Genomic DNA, 20,734 nt, shown 5'->3' with positions numbered 1-20,734 from the left:
ACATGGAACTTTTTTTTTGTTGGTATCAGGAGACTGGGAAACAACTTTCTAACTGGGTTTTGAGGCACATGGAGGGACTGTATAAAAATTTTTATTTTAATGACTATTCAAAACCCCCTTGAAAAATGAATGACATATCCATGTAGCGCACGTTATTTGGAAACTTTTTCTAGTTGGAAGTATACCTCTAGGATCAATGGTTTGCCAGTAAAATGTCCCATACACTCTGTTACCTATGCACCCTATATATATTTTTCCTCAATAACTAAACTCCATCTTATGAAAACATAGTTGCAACAAAATTGAACCTCGCTACTTAAAGATTGAGCTGTAATTTTCAAAATAAAATATGATAAAAAATTGGTGTAAAAGAAATGCAACTAATAATATTTGCATATTCAATGCTTGAATAACTCAACTATAACTTGTGCTATCAACAATTTAAAAATTGAAATTCTAATTACGTATCATCTCCATTTTCTGTCTGCTTAATATGCCTCTTTTTCTTATTCTTGTGACAGGTTTCCTCTAATGAAGGGAGTTGCTTGAAGTAACAGGAAAACTGCTGTATATTACTGAAATCCAAAAAAACCTTTTTAAATATATGTTTCCAATGACTTTTCATAAAAGCAGTTTCAGTCAGCAACTTCACTGCCAGGCAGAGAAAATGTTACACCATGAAAATTATTAAAAACAGACCAAACTTTACACGTAGATAATTATACCATTTAACAAATGACTTAATTTTCAGAGATATACAGCAATAAGACACCTAATTGTAAATCAATAAGATGTTGAGACTAATTTTCAGTCATTTACATTCTTGAGCACACACCACTGCATTGAACTGATGAGTGTCCGAATCATGCCATGTGGGCTAGTACACCACATGTTGTTAACGCAACCCATCGGTTCATCTTGATTTTCTGGAAGGGTATTTAACCAACAAACCATCATACACTATTGTAGAGAATGGCACACATTGTGGATGAAATGTATTCTGACTCCAATTGATGAAACGGTTGATACTATTTAAGTTCATTTAATTTTAGAAAACTATTTACATCGGTTAACAATATTATAAGTAATTTCACATTATAAAAAGGAGAAACTATACACTTGCGCGAGAGCAACACACTCTGAGAAAGAAGTAGGTCACGCAAGGGAAAACAGTTCGCTTGTCCCCTTTTTTCGCCTCTGCCACCCACACATCAGGAGGTGCGCGTAAGGGGGCGAGAGATGACGCCACAGGACTCCCCCACCAGTCCACAACTTCATGGTAGTGGAAAGCGAAAACATACGCGTCTACCGGATCTTGTAGTTGTGGACGATTTAATGGCAGATTGGAGCGACTTCACTGGTTCAGACTTCGCTGGAGTCGCAGGCGATTCTTGAAGCATATGGGCCGGTTTCAATCGATCAATGGAGATCCACTTCTTGCTTGACCCCATCTGAAGCTGGAAAAATTTTGGCTTCCTCCCAAGAACTGCGAATGGACCAGCGTATGGCTGTTGCAGTGGGCGCCGGACCATATCCTGGCGGACGAAAACGTGCGAAGCTTTGGGTAGGTCATCATGGACGAAGACTGACTTCGAGCCGTGATCTGAAGCAGGTTTCGGTCGAATCTGTTGGAAGTGCTCCCTCAGGTTATGTAGGGTCTGCTTCTGCGATTTCGGACCTGAAAAAGAAAGAAAAAACTCTCCAGGCAAGCGGAGATTAGTACCATATACTAGTTCCGCTGGGGAAGTATTTAAGTCTTCCTTGAGTGCAGTTCGAATGCCGAGCATGACCGCTGGTAATTTCTCAGTCCATCTCTCGGTAAAGGTCAAACTGCATTTTAGAGCTTCTTTCAGCTGTCTATGGAAGCGTTCGATCATCCCATTGGCTGAAGGATGGTAGGCAGTAGTTCTATTCTTTTTCGTTCCCATGAATTTGGCCAAAGCTGAGAAAAGATCACTTTCGAAATTGCGACCTTGATCTGCCGTGATGACATTTGGTACACCAAATCTGGCTACCCAACCTGAAAAGAAATTTTCGGCCACTGTTTGCGCTGATTGATCTTTCAACGGAATAGCCTCTGGCCAGCGAGTGAAACGATCAATGCAGGTGAGAAGGTAGCAATATCCTTGTGATGGAGGTAGACGTCCAACGATATCAAGATGCACATGGCTAAATCTATCACTAGGTAAGGGAAAAGATCCCATTGGAGATTTAGTGTGACGGCTGATTTTAGATCGTTGGCACTCCATGCATTCTTTACACCACTGTGAACAGTCCTTTTTCAAAGACTTCCATATGTAGAGTTTCTTTACTGCGGCAGTAGTTGGTCGGGGACCAGAGTGAGCTAGATTGTGAATGGTCTGGAACACTGATTTCCGAAAGTCTCTGGGAACGTACGGGCGTACATGTCCAGTTGAGACGTCACAATGCAATGGTGGAGTTCCAGAGGTCAGAATTATTGGTTTGAAAGTCAATGAAGAATCATTTTGCAAGTGCTGAAGTTCTTCATCAAGTTTCTGTGCCTCAGCGAGTTCTGCATAATCTATGTCACTGGGCATTTCTATTTGCTCTAAGCGTGAAAATGCATCAGCCACACAGTTCTTGTCACCAGAAATGAAACGGATATCGGTAGTGAATTGACTGATGAAGTCTAATTGTCGCTGTTGACGAGGAGAATTTTTATCATGCTTTTGCTGCATAGCAAAGGTCAACGGACGATGATCTGTAAAAATTGTAAACAATCTACCTTCAAGAGTGAAACTGAAATGCTTTAGAGCACAATATGCCGCTAACAGTTCTCTATCGTATGTGCTGTATTTGCTCCCAGCAGGTGTTAAACGACGAGAAAAAAATCCTAATGGCTCTGATTTATTATTAACATTTTGTTGCAACACTGCGCCAATACCCAAATCGGATGCATCAACGAGTAAGGACAGTTTACCATCTGGATGTGGATGAGCTAACAAGGCTGCGTCTGCAATTGATTGCTTACAGATTTCGAAAGCATTGTTAGTTTGCTCAGTCCATTGAAGGAGGGTAGAATCATTCTTTTTAAGACCCTTAATGAGATCATACAGATGCAGTTGTTGCAAAGCTGCCTTGGGAATGAATCGGCGGTAAAAGTTAACCATAGCTAAAAAACGTTGTAATGCACGAGCTGATGTTGGTTTTGGATAATTTGTAAGAACTAAGACTTTTTCGGGTGTGGGTTTAATACCCTCTTTTGAAATTAAGCAACCCAGAAATGGTAGTTCTTGAACACCAAATATGCACTTCTCAAGATTTAAAATAAGACCTTTTTCATTCAGCCTTGTAAAAACTGCTTCCAAATCAGACAAGTGAGTTTCAGCGTCGGTAGAGGCAACGAGAATGTCGTCGAGATATGCAAAACATTGAAGTCCTCTCAAAGTTTCATGTATGAATCTTTGAAAAGTTTGTCCAGCATTCCGTAACCCAAAAGGCATGTATAAATACTCAAATAAACCTACGGGTGTTATGACGGCTGTTTTAGGAATGTCGCAAGGTTCTACCGGAATTTGATGATATGCACGTTTTAAATCAATTTTACTGAAAATTGATTTGCCGTGTAGTTCAGCTGCAAAATCCTGAATATGTGGTATTGGATACCTGTCAGGTTCTGTAATGGCATTTAATCGTCGGTAGTCACAGCATATTCGCCATTCACTGTTATTTTTTGGTACCAAGTGAATTGGACTGCACCACGAGCTTTTAGAAGGGCGACAAATTCCTTGATCCACCAATTCCTCAAATTCTCTCTTAACTGCTGTTAATTTATCAGGTGGCAGTCTACGAACTCGTGAAAAAATTGGAGGACCTTGAGTTGTGATACAATGTGTGGTATCATTATCCTTCGGAACAACATTGGTAGAAGAATTAGTTAGATTAGGAAACTTTGATAGTAACGCGTGATATTTCGTGTTACCAGTTATTGCTGTTATGCCCGTGCTAGGATGGGATGTATGTTTACCACGAACGCTGTCTGAACTAATGCGATCAATCAACAGATTATTTTTGATGTCGAGTAGAAGTCCGTAACGTTCGAGAAAATCCGCTCCCAAAATGGGTCTTGATACATCAGCAATAATGAAAGTCCACCGAAATTTTCGTGGAAATCCTAAATCTAAATTCAATACGCGCTTTCCATAGGTGTTAATTTCCGAACCGTTTGCTGCGAATAACGTAACATTTTTATTCGAAGCAGGTTTGAGATTTCCAGTAGCAGGAAGAACCGAAACTGTAGCGCCGCTGTCGACCAAAAATTTGAGACCTGAATTTTGATCCTTAATGAATAAGCGACTATGAGTCTCACCCGCAGATTTCGTCGCATAAAGCTGCGAGCTGACTAGTTTCCCTGGAAATCACATGGTGGAATGCACCTATGTGCTTTATCTCCAAATTTGTAGTGAAACCAGCATTTTGTAAATTTTTTCCGCGATGGTGATTTTGCGCGTTGGTTGCGCTCCCTAGATCGCGATCTAATACCATGCAAAAGTTTGTTAACCATTTCAGTTAAATCCACAATGCGAGCTTCCAATTTACTAATTCTATCATCTGAATCTTTATGGATAGAAGAAACAGAAGGTGTCATTTGTGAGACTTCCGCAATTTTATCAGCCACAGTTGCCAAGCCATCTAATTTGTCGGTACTCGCTGACAGAATCTGTTGTGCTGTTACTGGCAGGCGTTGTAGCCAAAGCATTTTGAGAACATCATCGGAGAGTCTCTTAGAAGCCAGTTGGGTCATTTTATGTAGCAACTGTGAAGGTTTCTGGTCACCTAATGTCATATCGGAAAATAGAGTGCGAATACGAGCAGTTTCCGATTCTTTTATTACCGCATAAGGATCATCCCACGCAGGATTAGTGATGATATCAGCGACGTACGTCGAGAGTTCACTATCGAGGAAGGTGACGACATAATGGAATTTAGTTTCAGATGACGTAATGGACGCGATAGAAAATTGCGATTCTAAATTCGAGAACCATAGCTCAATATTATCATGCCATAACGGAGGTGGCTTAACTGCCACTCTTGAAAGTTCCTCTGTATTCGGCATCGAAAGTTTAGTATGCGTCAACCAAACTAGCGTGGTTTTAGAAACGAGATGAGAAACCTTCAAAAGTCACTTACTGTGCTGTTGCGTTGTCTGTTGTAATCCGAGTTCACCACTGTAGAGAATGGCACACATTGTGGATGAAATGTATTCTGACTCCAATTGATGAAACGGTTGATACTATTTAAGTTCATTTAATTTTAGAAAACTATTTACATCGGTTAACAATATTATAAGTAATTTCACATTATAAAAAGGAGAAACTATACACTTGCGCGAGAGCAACACACTCTGAGAAAGAAGTAGGTCACGCAAGGGAAAACAGTTCGCTTGTCCCCTTTTTTCGCCTCTGCCACCCACACATCAGGAGGTGCGCATAAGGGGGCGAGAGATGATGCCACACTATAAATCAGACATGACCACTGACAGCATAGAGAGACCATCTAGAGATAGTTTGCTCTCTTTCCCAAGAAGATTACCACAGAGGGAGAAAGAACAGTCGTCTATGCAACCTAAAAGTTTTGCTTACAAGGTAAATGAAATAGGCTTACATGCCACAGTTCCAAAATGTTCAAATCGTCCAAACTTTTCATATGTCAAGCAAGTTTTGTTTTCAGACATTTCCATCTCTATCTTCAATTGAATATTCAATCTCATACTGGTGCATTTTAGAAAATTCTTGTCTCTCAAAAAGCTTTGATTACTTACAAGAGAAGACATTTGTGAATCATGGTGCCACTGTAATTCTAATTATGAATATTTCAAGAAGCAGCACTCCCATGACAAAAAAGGGAAAAAATATATGTGATTACATAATGACACTTACCTGAGTGACTGGAGGACAGCATTCATAAAGCATGTGTTTCCTAAATTTCTTAAACCAGATATTCTCACTTTACAGTAAGCTTTTTTGATATCACCCTGAAAATATAAAGCAAGAATCTGATTTTCAATGCGATTGTGACCAGTATGATGCTATTTAAAAAGTTAGCATGATTATCAAACAGTCAAACTTGTTCAATACAAGATCCTGGTTATTATAAGCATTTCTAAAACCATGTTTCATTGGCTTGCTGTTTAATTGCAATACAAGTTTTACGCTTTTAACAAACGGTGCAGTAAAAAGTTTGGTTAATAGTAATTTTTTCCATTTCGTGCAAGTAAATTTTCTTTGCTAAACTTAATATAAGAAAAATCCAATGTCAGTGAATTAAAAAAAAAGTTCTGTTAGTATATAATAATCTACTGCACAAAGATTTTTCAAAAGTTTGACAATAGCAAAAAAGGTAAATTTGAAATAGACATGGAATATTGCATAACATCAATAGCCTGCATATTTATATAATATGAAATTTTGTCATTTCTCACATATTCTTCGGGATAAATAAGTATCTTGGACATTTACTTCTACTCACAATAGACTGGCAGCACCATACAGCATAGTGCTATTGTGCAGTCATTGTGAGGACACGGGTGGTGCAGCGGTGGTTGGCTAAAGTAGGTATTTTTATGAAATTCCATCTTGCAGGTATGAATGAGAGATTAGAACACTAGACACATGCCCAAACTGTTAGGTACACATATTTAATTTACCCATGAAAGGGGTAAAATGTCAGAAATGCCTACTATGGTGATAGACAGGCTGTGCTAAGGTTATAAAAAGAAGAATCACGAGATTTGGTTCTGATGTGGGAGATAAATTAATCCATCTTTTATTTTTTTTCCTCTACTAGGATGCTTACTTATAATATAATTTAATGTGTAATACCTTCTTATATCTTTTACTGCGTCTATTTTCACCACCTTCTTCAGGGAGACTTGGGGGTCGTTTTTGTGTTTTGGTGCTGGCTTCAGGTCTACAAATATATATATATATAACTATAAAAGTAAAGCACTTATAACTTTATTTGGAACATTTTTTTAGATATAAAAATAATTAAGTAAACCCAAATGATTAAAAAAATAATCAACCATAAACACCCCTACAAAAATGAATTTATATGTCTAATAACATTCCTGCTACTATAAAACGTCACTTACGGATTGAAAGACTGTAGTTTTTCTCGTAATTCAGTCAATTCTTTGCAGTCATTTACTACAAATTCATCACAGATATAGCTAAACAAAGAGTTAATGGTATATCAAAGTAAGAAATCAATTAAATGAAATGTATAGACAAATTAAAAAGTATCACAATCGCATAATTGTGACTTAAATGTAGGCTATTGTGTAACCTAACTACAGATCTAACATTTATTACAATGATGCCAATATGCACGAGTGACTATATCTATATCACTTCTTTTCAAAACTAAATTCAATTGAACATTGCTAAAAAATATTTTTCATTGCATGTTCTTATACAAATGTGAGAATACTGAATTCTTTGCTTACACTAATGAATAACATTTCTCCTTCTTCAAAAAAAAAATTGGCAGCTACTCCTTTGTAATGAAAGACTTATAATTTTTTCAAATAAATGATCACAGATTTAAATAAACTGTTTAATATAATTGAAACTATTCAAGGAATAAGAATGAAAGTATTCACCAATAAGCTGCACAACTGCTGCAATCTATGCAAACCTTGTGTTCGGAATTCTCTTCATGATGAGCTTTAGCATGCCCATTCACATACCTGAAAATAATTTTATTTTTTTAAAAAGTGTCATTCTCTTTCATAAAAAAATAAAATGCTTAAGATGGGTTTTTTTTCTGTAACATTAAAGCTGATGGTATAGCCAGAGCTTGTTCTAACATTAGGCTGCCCTAGGCAACTGCCTAGGAGGCACCAGAACTATTAAGGAGCCTTGTAGAATGGACAAAACTGGCTTTCATTTGCCGGACTTCCATCCTTGAACTGCTAAGGTGTCAAAAAACTGACAATTTGTGACACTTAGACACTTATTTATCTGCCAATATTCACTTTTTTCAATTGTAGCCTAGAGAGAGAAATTTTCTTTTTTCTTTTTCTCGAAATTTTAATACTTTTTAATTTTAAAAAACCAACATTTTCAGCTATGATTCCACAAGCAAGGTTGCTGACAAATTGGCAGTTCCTCCCATTTTATTCCAGAAAATGGAAGACAGATCACAGCATGAACACTAAACAAGCACAACTCAACAGCATATATACGTTAGGGGCCACACACACTCAGAACACACATTCTGGCATGTGCTGATTCGTTAGAAATTCCGCAGAAGAATGTACGAAGTCATGCGTGGTTAAGTAGTAGTGCCCCCCCCCCCCATCATATTAGCTTCATCAGAATTTTTAATAGGTGATCACAGAATGTTTTTTGAGCCAACCTGCTATCCTCATATTGTTAGTGCCATTTTCAATTCTTATCATTAGCATTTCAGTTCTCTTGCATTCATGCTTTGCCACAAATATGCATCTTGACTCATTAATTTTTCCATAGATTCTCTAATTTGATGAGAAAATACCTCAGTTGTTAAAAGAAATTAGTCTTATACCAGCATACTCTAAGACAGTGGTGCACAAACCATGGGTCGCGACAAGATTCTGAAACAATCGAGAAATTCTCCAAAATAAATACTTCTAAATAAGAAATTCATTTTTTTAAAAATAAACCAAAACTAAAAAATACCTTTATTCAGATGAGCAAATTACCATGTATCATACAATGCAATTTTATCAAATTCTACTTGTATAATAATCAATATATCGGTTCCGTCAAGCCAGTATCATGAATGTGCAATATCCTTGCAAAAAAAGTATGTGGAGGAGAATCACCTGATTTCAAAATTGCATATTTCTTAACAATTAAAAACACAGAATAGAACGATAAGTAATATGTGAATATATGGGGAGGGGGAGGGGAGGAATGTGCCTACGTTTTAAGAACAATTTTTATTAATGGTTGATTTTAAGTGTAGAATCATTTTAAAATCGGACAATTCTTTCTTAATCCAAAAATATACAAAAATCAATGACCATACAACTCGCTACACTTCCATCTTACATAAGGGACACCAAGTACATCAAAAACAAAGTAAATATTTATATATTTAAAAAAACTGAATATCTTTGGATGGCAATGTTGCCTAATTAAAATCGAAACAAGCGTTCCGAAAAGGGTTTTTGCAACAGCATGTTTACTGGCAAAAATAATCAGAATGTCCCAAAAAACCGAAGCATACGGCCAGCCTAAGTAGAGGTCACATAAATTTTTTGGTGAAAAGGGGGTCATGCTTCAAAACGTTTGCGCACCACTGCTCTAAAGCACAAACGTGAGTCATTCTTCCAGATTTCAAAAAGTCCCTTTGCAGAAAGAAGACCTTCAACATGATATATAATTTAAAAATTGAAGCATTTGCCAGGCTTACTTCAACATATGGAAACCAGATGGCAGCACAACAAGTACACAAAATAAGCATATATTAAAAATTAATAATTATATTTTAAAAAATTTCCTATGACTCATTTTTTCCCTCTTCCTACGTTTTAGAAAATTAGTCCTTTTGTGCTCCTTTTCAGTTTTCCTTGAATTATTTTTTCCCACTCTGAAACATATTGCTTGCCCCCCTCCCCAACATACACACATTGACAATCAATGTGTGTAAAAGTGTCCTGAAATTCTATGAATTTCGACATCACTGTCGAAATTCACAGAATACAAGAAACCAAGCTGCCCCCAAGGATAGACAATATTCTAACCATGGCCCAGCTTGTTCAAAGATAATACAGAGTCTGAAAAACGGATCTCGAAGAACAAAACTGCAACATCCATTTTAAGAATACCATTACTTTCTCACCAACAGCTAATGCCGTATCCACACACTGAAGTGGGGAGGGATGGCGTGTTACCTCTAGCATTCAGAAAAATAAAGATGCGCAAACAATAAATGCTACTACTACTAAACCACACATGCACCTCGTCCATATTCCTCTGCGGAACCTCTAACGAATTGGTACATGCGGGAATGTGTGTGTACGTGTAGTGAAACCTGATGTGAAGTCTGTTTCTGTGTAATGCTTGTTATGTGTCGTGCTGCCATCTGCCACCAGTTTTTCTAACTGTGAGTAAAGTGTAATGATTAAATAATTTATCGTTGTAGGCGTGTTGCTCTCTGTGGCGAGACTTTTTAATGGGGAGATCGGCTCGCATTTGCGCCTTGAAGTTGGGAACCACAGGAAACCAACCTCAGCCGACCACCACTGCGGTGACGTGGGTCTGAACCCAGATCCCCGCGATGCGAGTCTGTCATTATGACCACTCGACCACCACAGTGGCAACAATAAATGCTGATTGATATGGCAAAATCACCTCTGACAAAAAAGCAACACTTCCAAAACAACCCTTCTAGGAGAGAGAAAGTAAAATCTTGTCTTGCTCCAGGCAAAGTAATAAAACTGATCAGGCTGTGTGAACAGTTCATTATAAGCGAGGAGATCAACATATATTCTTTTTTTAGCAGTTCTGTTTTAATTGGGAAAAAATTATTGTGGCCATGGATTTTTTTATATTGTTGTGAAAATCGGGAAAAGTGATGTTTCTAAAGCGAAAGCATGCAATTGCCCTCTTTTCTCAGTCTTTGAATCTAGTAATGCTAGGTGTAAGACAAGAATAAAAGAATCTCTCGTGATGAGATACATTGATGGTTTTCTAGACGAATACATGAATGTTTAAAAGAATATATGTACCTCCCACAATTCACAACACCACAATAAGTGCACATCCATGGACTCTTTGTAGTTTCGCATACTGTAAAGAAAAATGTTCAAACTTGATACGGGTACAAGAGATATAATAAACCATATTCAAACATAAATCTCATATTTATACAAACAATAAAATTATTATAAATAAGATAAGATACCTCGTATATAAAATATCACAGTATCAAAACTGGTAATTATGATTTCTAAGAAGAAAAAAAAAAGACCCTGTGTTACTTGAAAGGATATGTCAGGGCTCTTCAACTTTCTGCATTGCGGGCCAAATTAAAATTTCCCATGAAACTTGCGGGCTAACAAGTCGTGCCATGGTTTTCCTCATTATTAAACAGGGTTCCCCAAATTTTATTGAACACTTTTATTTACTCTAAAATTATTTCTCATTAAATTCACTTTTATTTATTTTGAAATATGTTTTTCACTGATTTTTTCAAAATAATCATTTCCTTTATTAATTCTGAAATTTGTGCCGATAATTCTGAAATTATTTTTTCTTTAATCAGAAATTTCATTAACTGTGAAATTATTCATTTCAGGAGGCAACTGCCTCCTTTGTCCCTTCAGTCTTGGCTTCAGCCCTGGGGGACCCAATATGAATGCAATTTTTTTTCCACACTATAAATTCACTATAGGATAGCCTGTGAAAAATTCTGGCAGGGGGGGGACCTATCTAAGACCCCAGTCTTGAGATCGAAATCCCTTGTACATTAATTCGTCCCGTCCCGCTTTAAACTCGAACCACTTACACTTGTAGGAAAACTGAGACATCAAAGAAAAATCATTCTTTCCAATAGTACAACAGATATTGGGGAAGAATTTCAGAAAATTCCACCATCTCAGACTATCTGGAACCTCAAAGTTTCAAGACTTGAATAATTGAAATTATACCGTAACTCAGATTTTAAGGTACTACGAGCTAAAAATTGGTCTATGTGAAAAAACAATCTATATAAGCTTCTGATAAACATGACAATGTCTGGGATGGAACGAGTGAGATTATCATACTAGGAGCGAAATAAATTTTTCATAGCATAATGGTCAAATACAGAGTAAATGCAATTTCAAGTGCTCCAGTAGCAGAAATGCATTAGCCTATAATACAGAATGAGAGATAACTCAAGCAAGCATGTAAAAGTATCCATCACAATTTCATGAACCCTCGCTTGAAATATTTAAAAAAATGCTATGAAAATTAATCTAAATTGAACAAAACCATGAGCCTTCATAAAGCAAAGTTTTACACTAATTATTAAATTGTTTGAAAAAATTACAGACAGGATGTTTACATATACTGGGAACAATTTTATTTAAAATTAAAAAAAAAAACCAAGTAGTGAAACAGGAAAAATTTTTGTAACAAAATTACTAACTAAAAGAAGAATTTCAAAATTGTCTTTTGATCATTGCCCCAAAATTGTCTGCTGCTGCAAATTCAGATGCAGTCAAATGATGAACGGCAAGAAAATTTTTTAAAGGCCTTATATTCGTTCTTTTGAAGAGAAATATTCAATATTTAAAAAACATTGCAAAAAAGCAAGTTTTTCAAGTTTTTACTCCAAAAGAAGTGATAACATGGACTTGCAAAAAAAAAAGTTTCCAAGCTTTTAATATTCACTAGAAAAAAACACAGAAATACAATGGTGTCTTGCAATTGGACAATAATACATTGCCAAACTAATGTTGAATTGATCAATATTTTCCCACAGAAATCCTTTTTGCATTGCGACCCCCATGCAGTGTTTTTTCTTCTCTTTTTCCACCGTGAACTGAATTGTTATGGAGGTATTTTTGGTGATTGTGGCTATGTGCTCTGTCAGTATTGTGCCCTGGTCGTGAGTGTTGATTGTGGTGGCATTAACTCTCTGGCATAATTTTGTTTAGCCTGTCAGTTGATTTTGACTATTTTTCGCTCTTCCTTTTATTCTTTATTCTCATTCTTTCCATCTTCATAGGCCTTCCTGGCCAATTCATATGCCGACAGCCATCCTAGTTGGATGGGAATCGGCTCTATATTCTATTCTGGTCTGGTCACCTGGCAATTTCAAGCATGTGCAGTTCAGAGGAATTTGAGAAACAAATCATGAATCTGTCCAATTATGAGAGCATCCGTACCCAAAAAAAGTGAATAATTTGCAAACATTTCTAAAATGCAGTCAATGGTTTTACAAAAGAAAATCATAAACCTCAAATAACTACTGAAAAAGTTTTACATAATTTTTATTTGCATCAACTGTGCGTATCAAATAATTAAGATTTTGGATTTGGAATGAAAAAAATTTACAATTCCTCAACATGTTGAAAAAAAACCTAGGTGTAGACTATTGCATCTAGGTTTCTTTCCCATTTAGCAGGAAATAGGTGGAAAATACTGACACCTGAGAAAGAGACCCAAAAGACTCAATAGTTTGATTAAAAGAGCTAAAAGAAAAGTAAGAAGGGGTGAACAAGAAATCCTGCACATATTTTAAAAATTAATAACAAATTAACTAATTGAAATAAAAAGGTGCGATTTGCACTAAAATACTTATGCCCTAGAGTTTTTTTTAAATAAATTAAAAAAAAGTTATTTCACTCACAGGTGGAGCTGTAAAACAAAAATCTGGACACAGCACATTGTTATCGCCGTCTTTACTTCATGAATGGTGTTCAATATGAATAGACTTGATCTCAATATTGATGTTTTGTTCTTTCATTCATTCACAAAAAAGAATTAATATTTCATTCGTATAACATTAATATAATAACCAATCGCTGAGAACTTCTGCGAATGATTTGGGTGTTGTTGGTGGTACCAATTTAACTTTTGTTGATCACATTAGAAATCTTTGTTCTGATTAATAAAAAACTTGGTTTGCTTAAAAGAATGTCGAGAGATTTCAATGATATTATTACTTTAATATCACTCTTTAATACCCTTATAAGATCTAAACTGAAATATGCTTCAATCCTCTGGAACCCATTTCCCACTTGCCATATTTCACGAGTCTTGAAATCATTGGAAAAATTTTTCTAAGGCATTTATATTTCAAAAAGCATTTTGTGTTGATAAGGTTAAGCCGGGTTTTCCTAGGAGTAGAGTTTCTGCGCTGTGAGCAACGTGAAAACGCTGATTGGTCAGAAAACTTGAATTTCAGGTTTTTAACCAATCAGTGTTTTCACGCTGCGTGCACCATAGAAAACCTGCTCCTAGGAAAACCCTGCTTTAAGAAGAATGTAGTCTCATCACTTTTAAATCAATTAGAATTGTAAATTAATTCCCAAATTAGGTTTATTCAGGAAAAAATAGGTGTGTTTTTATTAAATGTCCTTCTCCTGGCTACGTTTTTAGTGAGAAATGTATAATTGAAAATTATTTTCACTTCACCACGTTTCAGTTCAGAGACATCAATTATTTCTGAAAAGCACATGTTTTCAACACGTTTAGTTCTTGAGTGCTGCAAAACATGTAGAAATGTCTTTCTCTTGACATTAGGTAACCAGAAGGAAGGATTGATCATAAGTTGAAAGGAGGGAGAAATAAAAAAAAAAAAAATTCAAATTTCTTGGTTGCAACATCAAGCTGCAGTAATGCTTCGTCTAAAGACCTTGCTTTGAGAGTGCATCTCAAGCTTTAGCAATGCAAAAACAAATTATAAATCTGTTGTTGTCCCCACAAACTTGACAAAAAAAAAAAAAAGAAGCAACAAACACAAATATAAAAAAAAAGAAGACAAAAATGCAATTTAAAAAAATTGTCCAGAGTATCATTGCTATTCCAAGTTGAAAATGAGCTACCAAAATTGGTGGAATAAGTTGCGATTGTCAAGCATAAATATCCAAGTGCTGAAACAAGAAAAACGCCTCTTCAAATTTGCCTAAATCGTAACATGATCAAATTTAAATTAATTTTTTTCACCATGAATTTTTAAAAAACTGCATTGTTGACTATATTTAATTTATTAGCAGCTAAAGAACTGTCTCTAAGAATTTTTTAGGTTGACACTTTTTTTCATTTTTGTCCAATTTCATTAGAATGACCAATATATACAAAAAGAAAAATGTTCCTTCTTCAATTCGTTCAGTTTTTTCCAGTAATTTCATCTTATATGAAGAAGTACAGCTGTTCTTTTTCTCTTTTTTTCTAAGGTTCTCATTCACAAAAAGCTATCATTGAATTGAATCCTAATCTTTCTCAAATTACACAATACATATTAGAAGACAATGAAACAAGTTATGAATAATTGAGAAATATAAGGTCTATGTTGCAAAAATATATACACATGCAACTCAAATTACAAGATTTTTCAAAGATGTGTGTTGACACATCTCCACAGTAAACAAAGACAGAGAGAGAGAGAGAGATACAACACATTCATCATAAAAAACCTATTCCACAGTACAAACAATATTGCATTATGAAATTTTTCTATAATTTCACACAACCTGTCACATTTACTTTCAAGACTATTTCAGTAAAAAAAACTGAAATTATTTCTTCATTGCCTTATTTTAAACTCGATAAAATTACGATTTTTTTCACACGTCTCAGCCCCAAGGCAGAATATGCCAAAAGCTGTGACGTACGTAACAGAAGAATCAGTGATGTTGTGGAACAATCGCAGACACAATTTTAAGAGAACTCTTCTACAAAGAAAATGCTACAAAGGCATTTTTATTGCAGAACCTATTCAGTCAGCTGAGGGCTCATTGTAGATTAATGCAAAACGATCTGCTTCGAGGTATCACAGTAGAAATAATTTAAAAGCATTTTTTGTTCATCATAGTACAAGTTTCTGAAGAAATATGTCTCCAATCTATTTAAATACAAAATCAGAAACCACAACAGGCAAATGGTTCCCAGCAAAACCTGCCTGATCATTTGGAACTCTTGTTTTTAACGGTACAATATGAACCCGACCTGTCCAATACGACACATTTTTGCTCTTTGGAATTATTAGGATCTGCGTAGCCTAGTCAGTTGTAATTTAGAGGTGTCATTGTGAGTTTGCATCCAGTTTGAAAGTTTTGTTACTGTGAGCAGAACACCAAATATGCATTCTGCTACAAATACAGAGGCCACAAAAAGGCAACTTGCCCAACAAGGTAGCGGAAAAAATTAACATAAGAAGCTTTAAGAGCATACATATGCCCAAAAAAAAGCAGTGTGATGTGAACATAGCTAATTAAGCGATCACAAAATCCCTTTTCTAGATTTCTTCCTTCATCATACCATCCCTCCCTTTTTTCGCGCCAGAAAACTTAACTTTAACAAGGCCAACTACCCTCTCATGCAAAATATCCTTCGTACCCACTTTCCTGACTTCATCTCCTCTTCTAACGATATTCGTCTCTGGAGTAAATTCAAAGCTGTTATCGATAAATGTAAAGCCACTGTTCCTACGAAATGCTCTTCATCTAAAAGCTTCTTTAACCCTTGGATCAACCATGACATTATCCATCTCAAAAGAAGAATTCGACGTGACGTCTCTAAACTCAAATTTAATGACTCCTCTACTCTCAGAAACAAAATCTCGATCTCCACCCGTAACCTCAAAGACCTTATTTCTCGCCACAAATCCAACTACTTATCCCACTCATTGCCTTCCTATCTCAAAACTAATCCCTCAAAACTTTGGAATTTTCTTCGCCCCAAATCAGCAGGTACCTCCTTGCTCAAAACTTCCAACTCGGATCTAACCTCTCCCCTCGATCTTGCCTCCGAATTTAACCGGGCCTTCTCTTCTGTTTTTTCCTCTGATCCTTCACCCCCCCCCCCCCAATATGTCTTTTTCGATTCACTTCATAACTCCTGTCCCATCTCCTTTTCTAAAGCTGGTCTCCTGAATCTCCTAAAAAAAAAATTAAAACCCCACTCTACTGGCCCAGATGGGATCCCCAGTCATATCCTAAGATTCTGCGCCAATGAAATTTGCAACTATCTCCTCATTATATTCAACGTCTCACTGAATACTTCTAACCTACCCAATGACTGGAAAATTAATAAGATAATTCCCATCCATAAATCTGGCTCACTCTCCCACCCTCTCAACTTTAGACCTATTGCAATCACCTCCTCTTGCTGCAAGCTCTTAGAACACATAATTGCCAAGAATATCCGTACCCACCTCGATCTAACCTCTCCCCTCGATCTTGCCTCCGAATTTAACCGGGCCTTCTCTTCTGTTTTTTCCTCTGATCCTTCACCCCCCCCCCCCAATATGTCTTTTTCGATTCACTTCATAACTCCTGTCCCATCTCCTTTTCTAAAGCCGGTCTCCTGAATCTCCTAAAAAAAAATTAAAACCCCACTCTACTGGCCCAGATGGGATCCCCAGTCATATCCTAAAATTCTGCGCCAATGAAATTTGCAACTATCTCCTCATTATATTCAACGTCTCACTGAATACTTCTAACCTACCCAATGACTGGAAAATTAATAAGATAATTCCCATCCATAAATCTGGCTCACTCTCCCACCCTCTCAACTTTAGACCTATTGCAATCACCTCCTCTTGCTGCAAGCTCTTAGAACACATAATTGCCAAGAATATCCGTACCCACCTCGATTCGATTAACTTTTTCTTCCCTAACCAACATGGATTTCGATCATCGTTATCAGTATCTACCCAATTAACACTTTTCATACATGACTTAACAGACTCCATTGATAAAAACCTCCAATCCGACATAATTTTCGTACATTTTTCCAAAGCATTTGACAGGGTGCCCCATAATAAACTTCTAAAACTTTCATACCTTGGACTAAATGTTCAACTGCTGAAATGGGTGGAGGCCTTCCTTATTAAACGTAACCAGTTTGTCTCGTACAAGAGCCAGAACTCTCATTTTCTTCATGTCAAATCTGGCACACCCCAGGGCTCGGTCCTCTTGCCATTATTATTTTTAATTTACATAAATGATCTACCCAACTCCATAAACTGCCGCATTAGACTCTTTGCTGATGACTGCGTCATCTATAAAACGGTGTCCAATCTTTCTGACCAAGAATCTCTCCAACACAACCTTAACATTATTTCCAAATGGTGCTCAACCTGGGAATTACCCCTCCATTTCTCAAAAACTGTTTTTATGAAAGTGACCCGTAAAAGAATCCCTCACGAATTCCCCTATTCTATAAACGACTCTTTGATCTCTGAGGTTTCCCAATATGAATACCTGGGTATTATAATCTCTTCCGATCTCCGCTGGAACCTTCACGTTGATTATATCTTTAATAAATGTCTCCAAAAACTGTTTTTCCTTCTCCGTAACCTAAAATACTCCACTCGTCATGTTCGTCACTTGTGCTACCAAACATATATTCTCCCTGCCCTCTCCTATGCCGGTGAAGCCTGGGACCCCCACACCCAAACCAACATGGACAAATTAGAATCTATCCAAAATAAGTCCACTCGTTTCATTTTTAACTGTTGGTCTTCATCTGTCTCCATAACGGAACTCAAGCGACAACTCAATATCCAACCGCTCTCCTCTCTTCGACTTATCTCTCATTTAACTTTTCTTTAAAAACTCCTCCATGGGGTTTTTAATATTGACACATCCAATATTCTAATCCAACCTTCACATTTCTCTGTTAGACTTAATCATTCCAAAAAATTACAGCCCGTCTTTGCCTCTTCAGATTGTCACAAATTTAGCTTTTTCCCAAGAACTATTATCGACTGGAACAACCTACCATCAAATATTGTAGATTGCACTACGATTTCCGAATTTTCTCGTACCATGAATCGACACTTTTGCCATATATAATTCCGCATCCTCTTGTATAGGCCTCGGCCAATCAATATTGTATAAATAATAAATAAATTACTAACGTCACTAGTAACAATGAATGTAAAAATAGTCTGTAAATCAGGTCTGCTGTGCTTAAATAACAATAAAATCAATTTAAAACAGTAATTTAACTTAGTCGTGTGACGCTCAAAATCATTTCACAGGGTGCGAATTGTTAGCCACCCAGACATAGATTATAATTGGAATTCTAAGTGCCCTTGAAACTTACAAAACTGAAAAACCCTCAAATGGGAAAAACATGGGATATTCTTTTTAGCAACTCTTTATGTTTTTATTTATTTTTGGAAAATGACAATTTTCACTTTCAATGTATTTTTATTTTTTTTTTTTACAGCTGAATAACAATTCCCAACATCCACCCTTTCATGTCAACCCCTCCAACATTGCTTTGTTCATTTCCACATCCTCATGTTGCAAAGTACCCCCCCCCCCCCACTGCACTGCCCTTACCTATCCCCCTCCTACCCCCAGTGTTACACAACAATTTGCACTCTTTCTATTGTTACTCAATAAAAAGAGATGTTATATTACTCTTTTTATTGTTATTAAAGTTATTAATTACTAAGGTTATTATGTAAGATGTTTCAAAGAAAAGATATCGATAAAAGGGAAGGTCAAGGATATCAAAGAAAGCTTGCATATGCAACAATAACATAAAACTGCTTTTACCATAAAATGTTCAAAGTATTTTTTTACAATAACTTTAAAAAAATAAATAAAATGAAAAAACATAAAATTTGAAATTCTACTTCATTGTTACGAAATCGAAGTATTTGTCATTTCACAGAACACACACACAAAAATATTGTACTGTTGCTACACAGAAGCAACAATGAAAACCGCATCCATATTATGCATCTATTCTCAGTGGCCATGTCCAGCCTCGGGCATGTAGGACCATGATAGAAGAGTCAACAATGGTTTTAAAAAAATGCATTGTTACGTAACACTGAAAAAACACAATGAACAAATAACAACTGAATAAAAAAATTCGGAAAATATGCATTTTCTGTAGGACAGGAAGAGAGTTTTTTTAAAATCAACAATGGAAAAAATTTCGTGAATTTATTTTTTGCCATAAAATTTATATAATAATTTTTTTTTCTCAGTGAAAAACTTACTGGAGCATGCCCATTCCTTGTTAAGATCCTCGATTGAAATATTTACGTTTTTAACACTTTCGATAAGATGCGGGCATTCCATTTCTCAGTTATCATAACAAAACAATTTAAGTTTAAAAAATCCAACAATATAACAATAACAAAGGCAGCCCTCCCCCCTCGCTGTTAGAGACACCAACAGTGAGTCAAGGACCAATGCATCAGGTCAACGGCAATCGTTGAAATAAAAACCGCAGCAGCAGCAAAAGAAAGGCGGCGAAGAAACCAACGAGCAATTTCGCATGCGATTTATTAGTGTTAAAGCCTCCATACTACAGAGACACACAAAAGGCTGCAGCGAGCGCCATCTGGTTTCATTTTGTACAGAGAATTTGTTTATTCAAGCCCCCCCCCCTCCCCTCTCTCTTTTGCCACCTGTCTATTGTTATTTTTCCCGAAATGCACTTGAAAAAAAAAACCCCGGCCCCCCCTACCTAAAAGTCAGTCTCGGGACCCCCCTCCTCGGAAAGTTCAAACTACTTTTTCCACTTCAATGTGTGCAACAAAGCAAATTCTTTTAGCATTGTCTGTGTGAAAATAATTTCTTCCTGCTTCAATTCAGTCAACCAGCAGGGCCGCAACTTGATACTTTGTCCCGCAGGGCAAGCAAGCATTTCGATCAGGGCCGCAACTAGATGCTTGGTCACCCGGGGCAAGTGCTCATTTTGGCACCCCCTTCCAAAATGAGCACAACATTACAACTGTAATGTTGAAGGAGAGGTTTGAGAATAAAATTTGCTCCCCCTTTGGTCCAGTGCCCGGGGCACGAGACCCACCTGCCCCCCCCCCCCCCAGTGGCGTTTCTGATTTCGATGCCCCGTGTAATGTAGAAGTAGCAGTTAAAGGGTGAATTTGGCGCCCCCTCAAGTCCAGCGTCCGTGTACCAGACTAACACCTTTTATAGTTGAGCTGGCTAAAGATCTAGCTAAAGATGGTGCTGACCAGACCCACCTGCTGCCTTCTTAGTTGTGGCGCTGCAGTCGACAATCGTTATAACAACCCCCCC

The 20,734-nt window shown here is 36.7% G+C and overlaps 1 protein-coding gene across 1 annotated transcript in view; it reads right to left on the bottom strand.

Annotated features, from left to right (window-relative positions):
* Window positions 1–20,014, bottom strand: part of LOC149071075 (ubiquitin carboxyl-terminal hydrolase 3-like) — a 47,480-nt gene extending 27,466 nt beyond the window's left edge. The window contains exons 1-7 of the mRNA XM_089248073.1: window positions 19,690–20,014; window positions 10,742–10,802; window positions 7,625–7,711; window positions 7,115–7,192; window positions 6,843–6,930; window positions 5,901–5,995; window positions 465–575 (exon numbers count right to left, since the gene is read on the bottom strand). Of these exons, the coding sequence (XP_089104199.1) occupies window positions 465–575; window positions 5,901–5,995; window positions 6,843–6,930; window positions 7,115–7,192; window positions 7,625–7,711; window positions 10,742–10,802; window positions 19,690–19,771 (602 nt within the window). The 5' untranslated portion in view covers window positions 19,772–20,014. The remainder of the gene's footprint in view (window positions 1–464; window positions 576–5,900; window positions 5,996–6,842; window positions 6,931–7,114; window positions 7,193–7,624; window positions 7,712–10,741; window positions 10,803–19,689) is intronic.
* Between the last annotated feature and the right edge of the window lie 720 nt (window positions 20,015–20,734).

This window comes from Pholcus phalangioides, unplaced genomic scaffold, assembly GCF_987345545.1.
Source record: "Pholcus phalangioides strain wild (caught in Gottingen) unplaced genomic scaffold, Ppha-v1.0 ptg000019l_1, whole genome shotgun sequence".
NCBI classification, from domain to species: domain Eukaryota; kingdom Metazoa; phylum Arthropoda; class Arachnida; order Araneae; family Pholcidae; genus Pholcus; species Pholcus phalangioides.
Note: the sequence above shows the minus strand (reverse complement) of the source record. Positions and strands in the feature narration are given on the sequence as shown.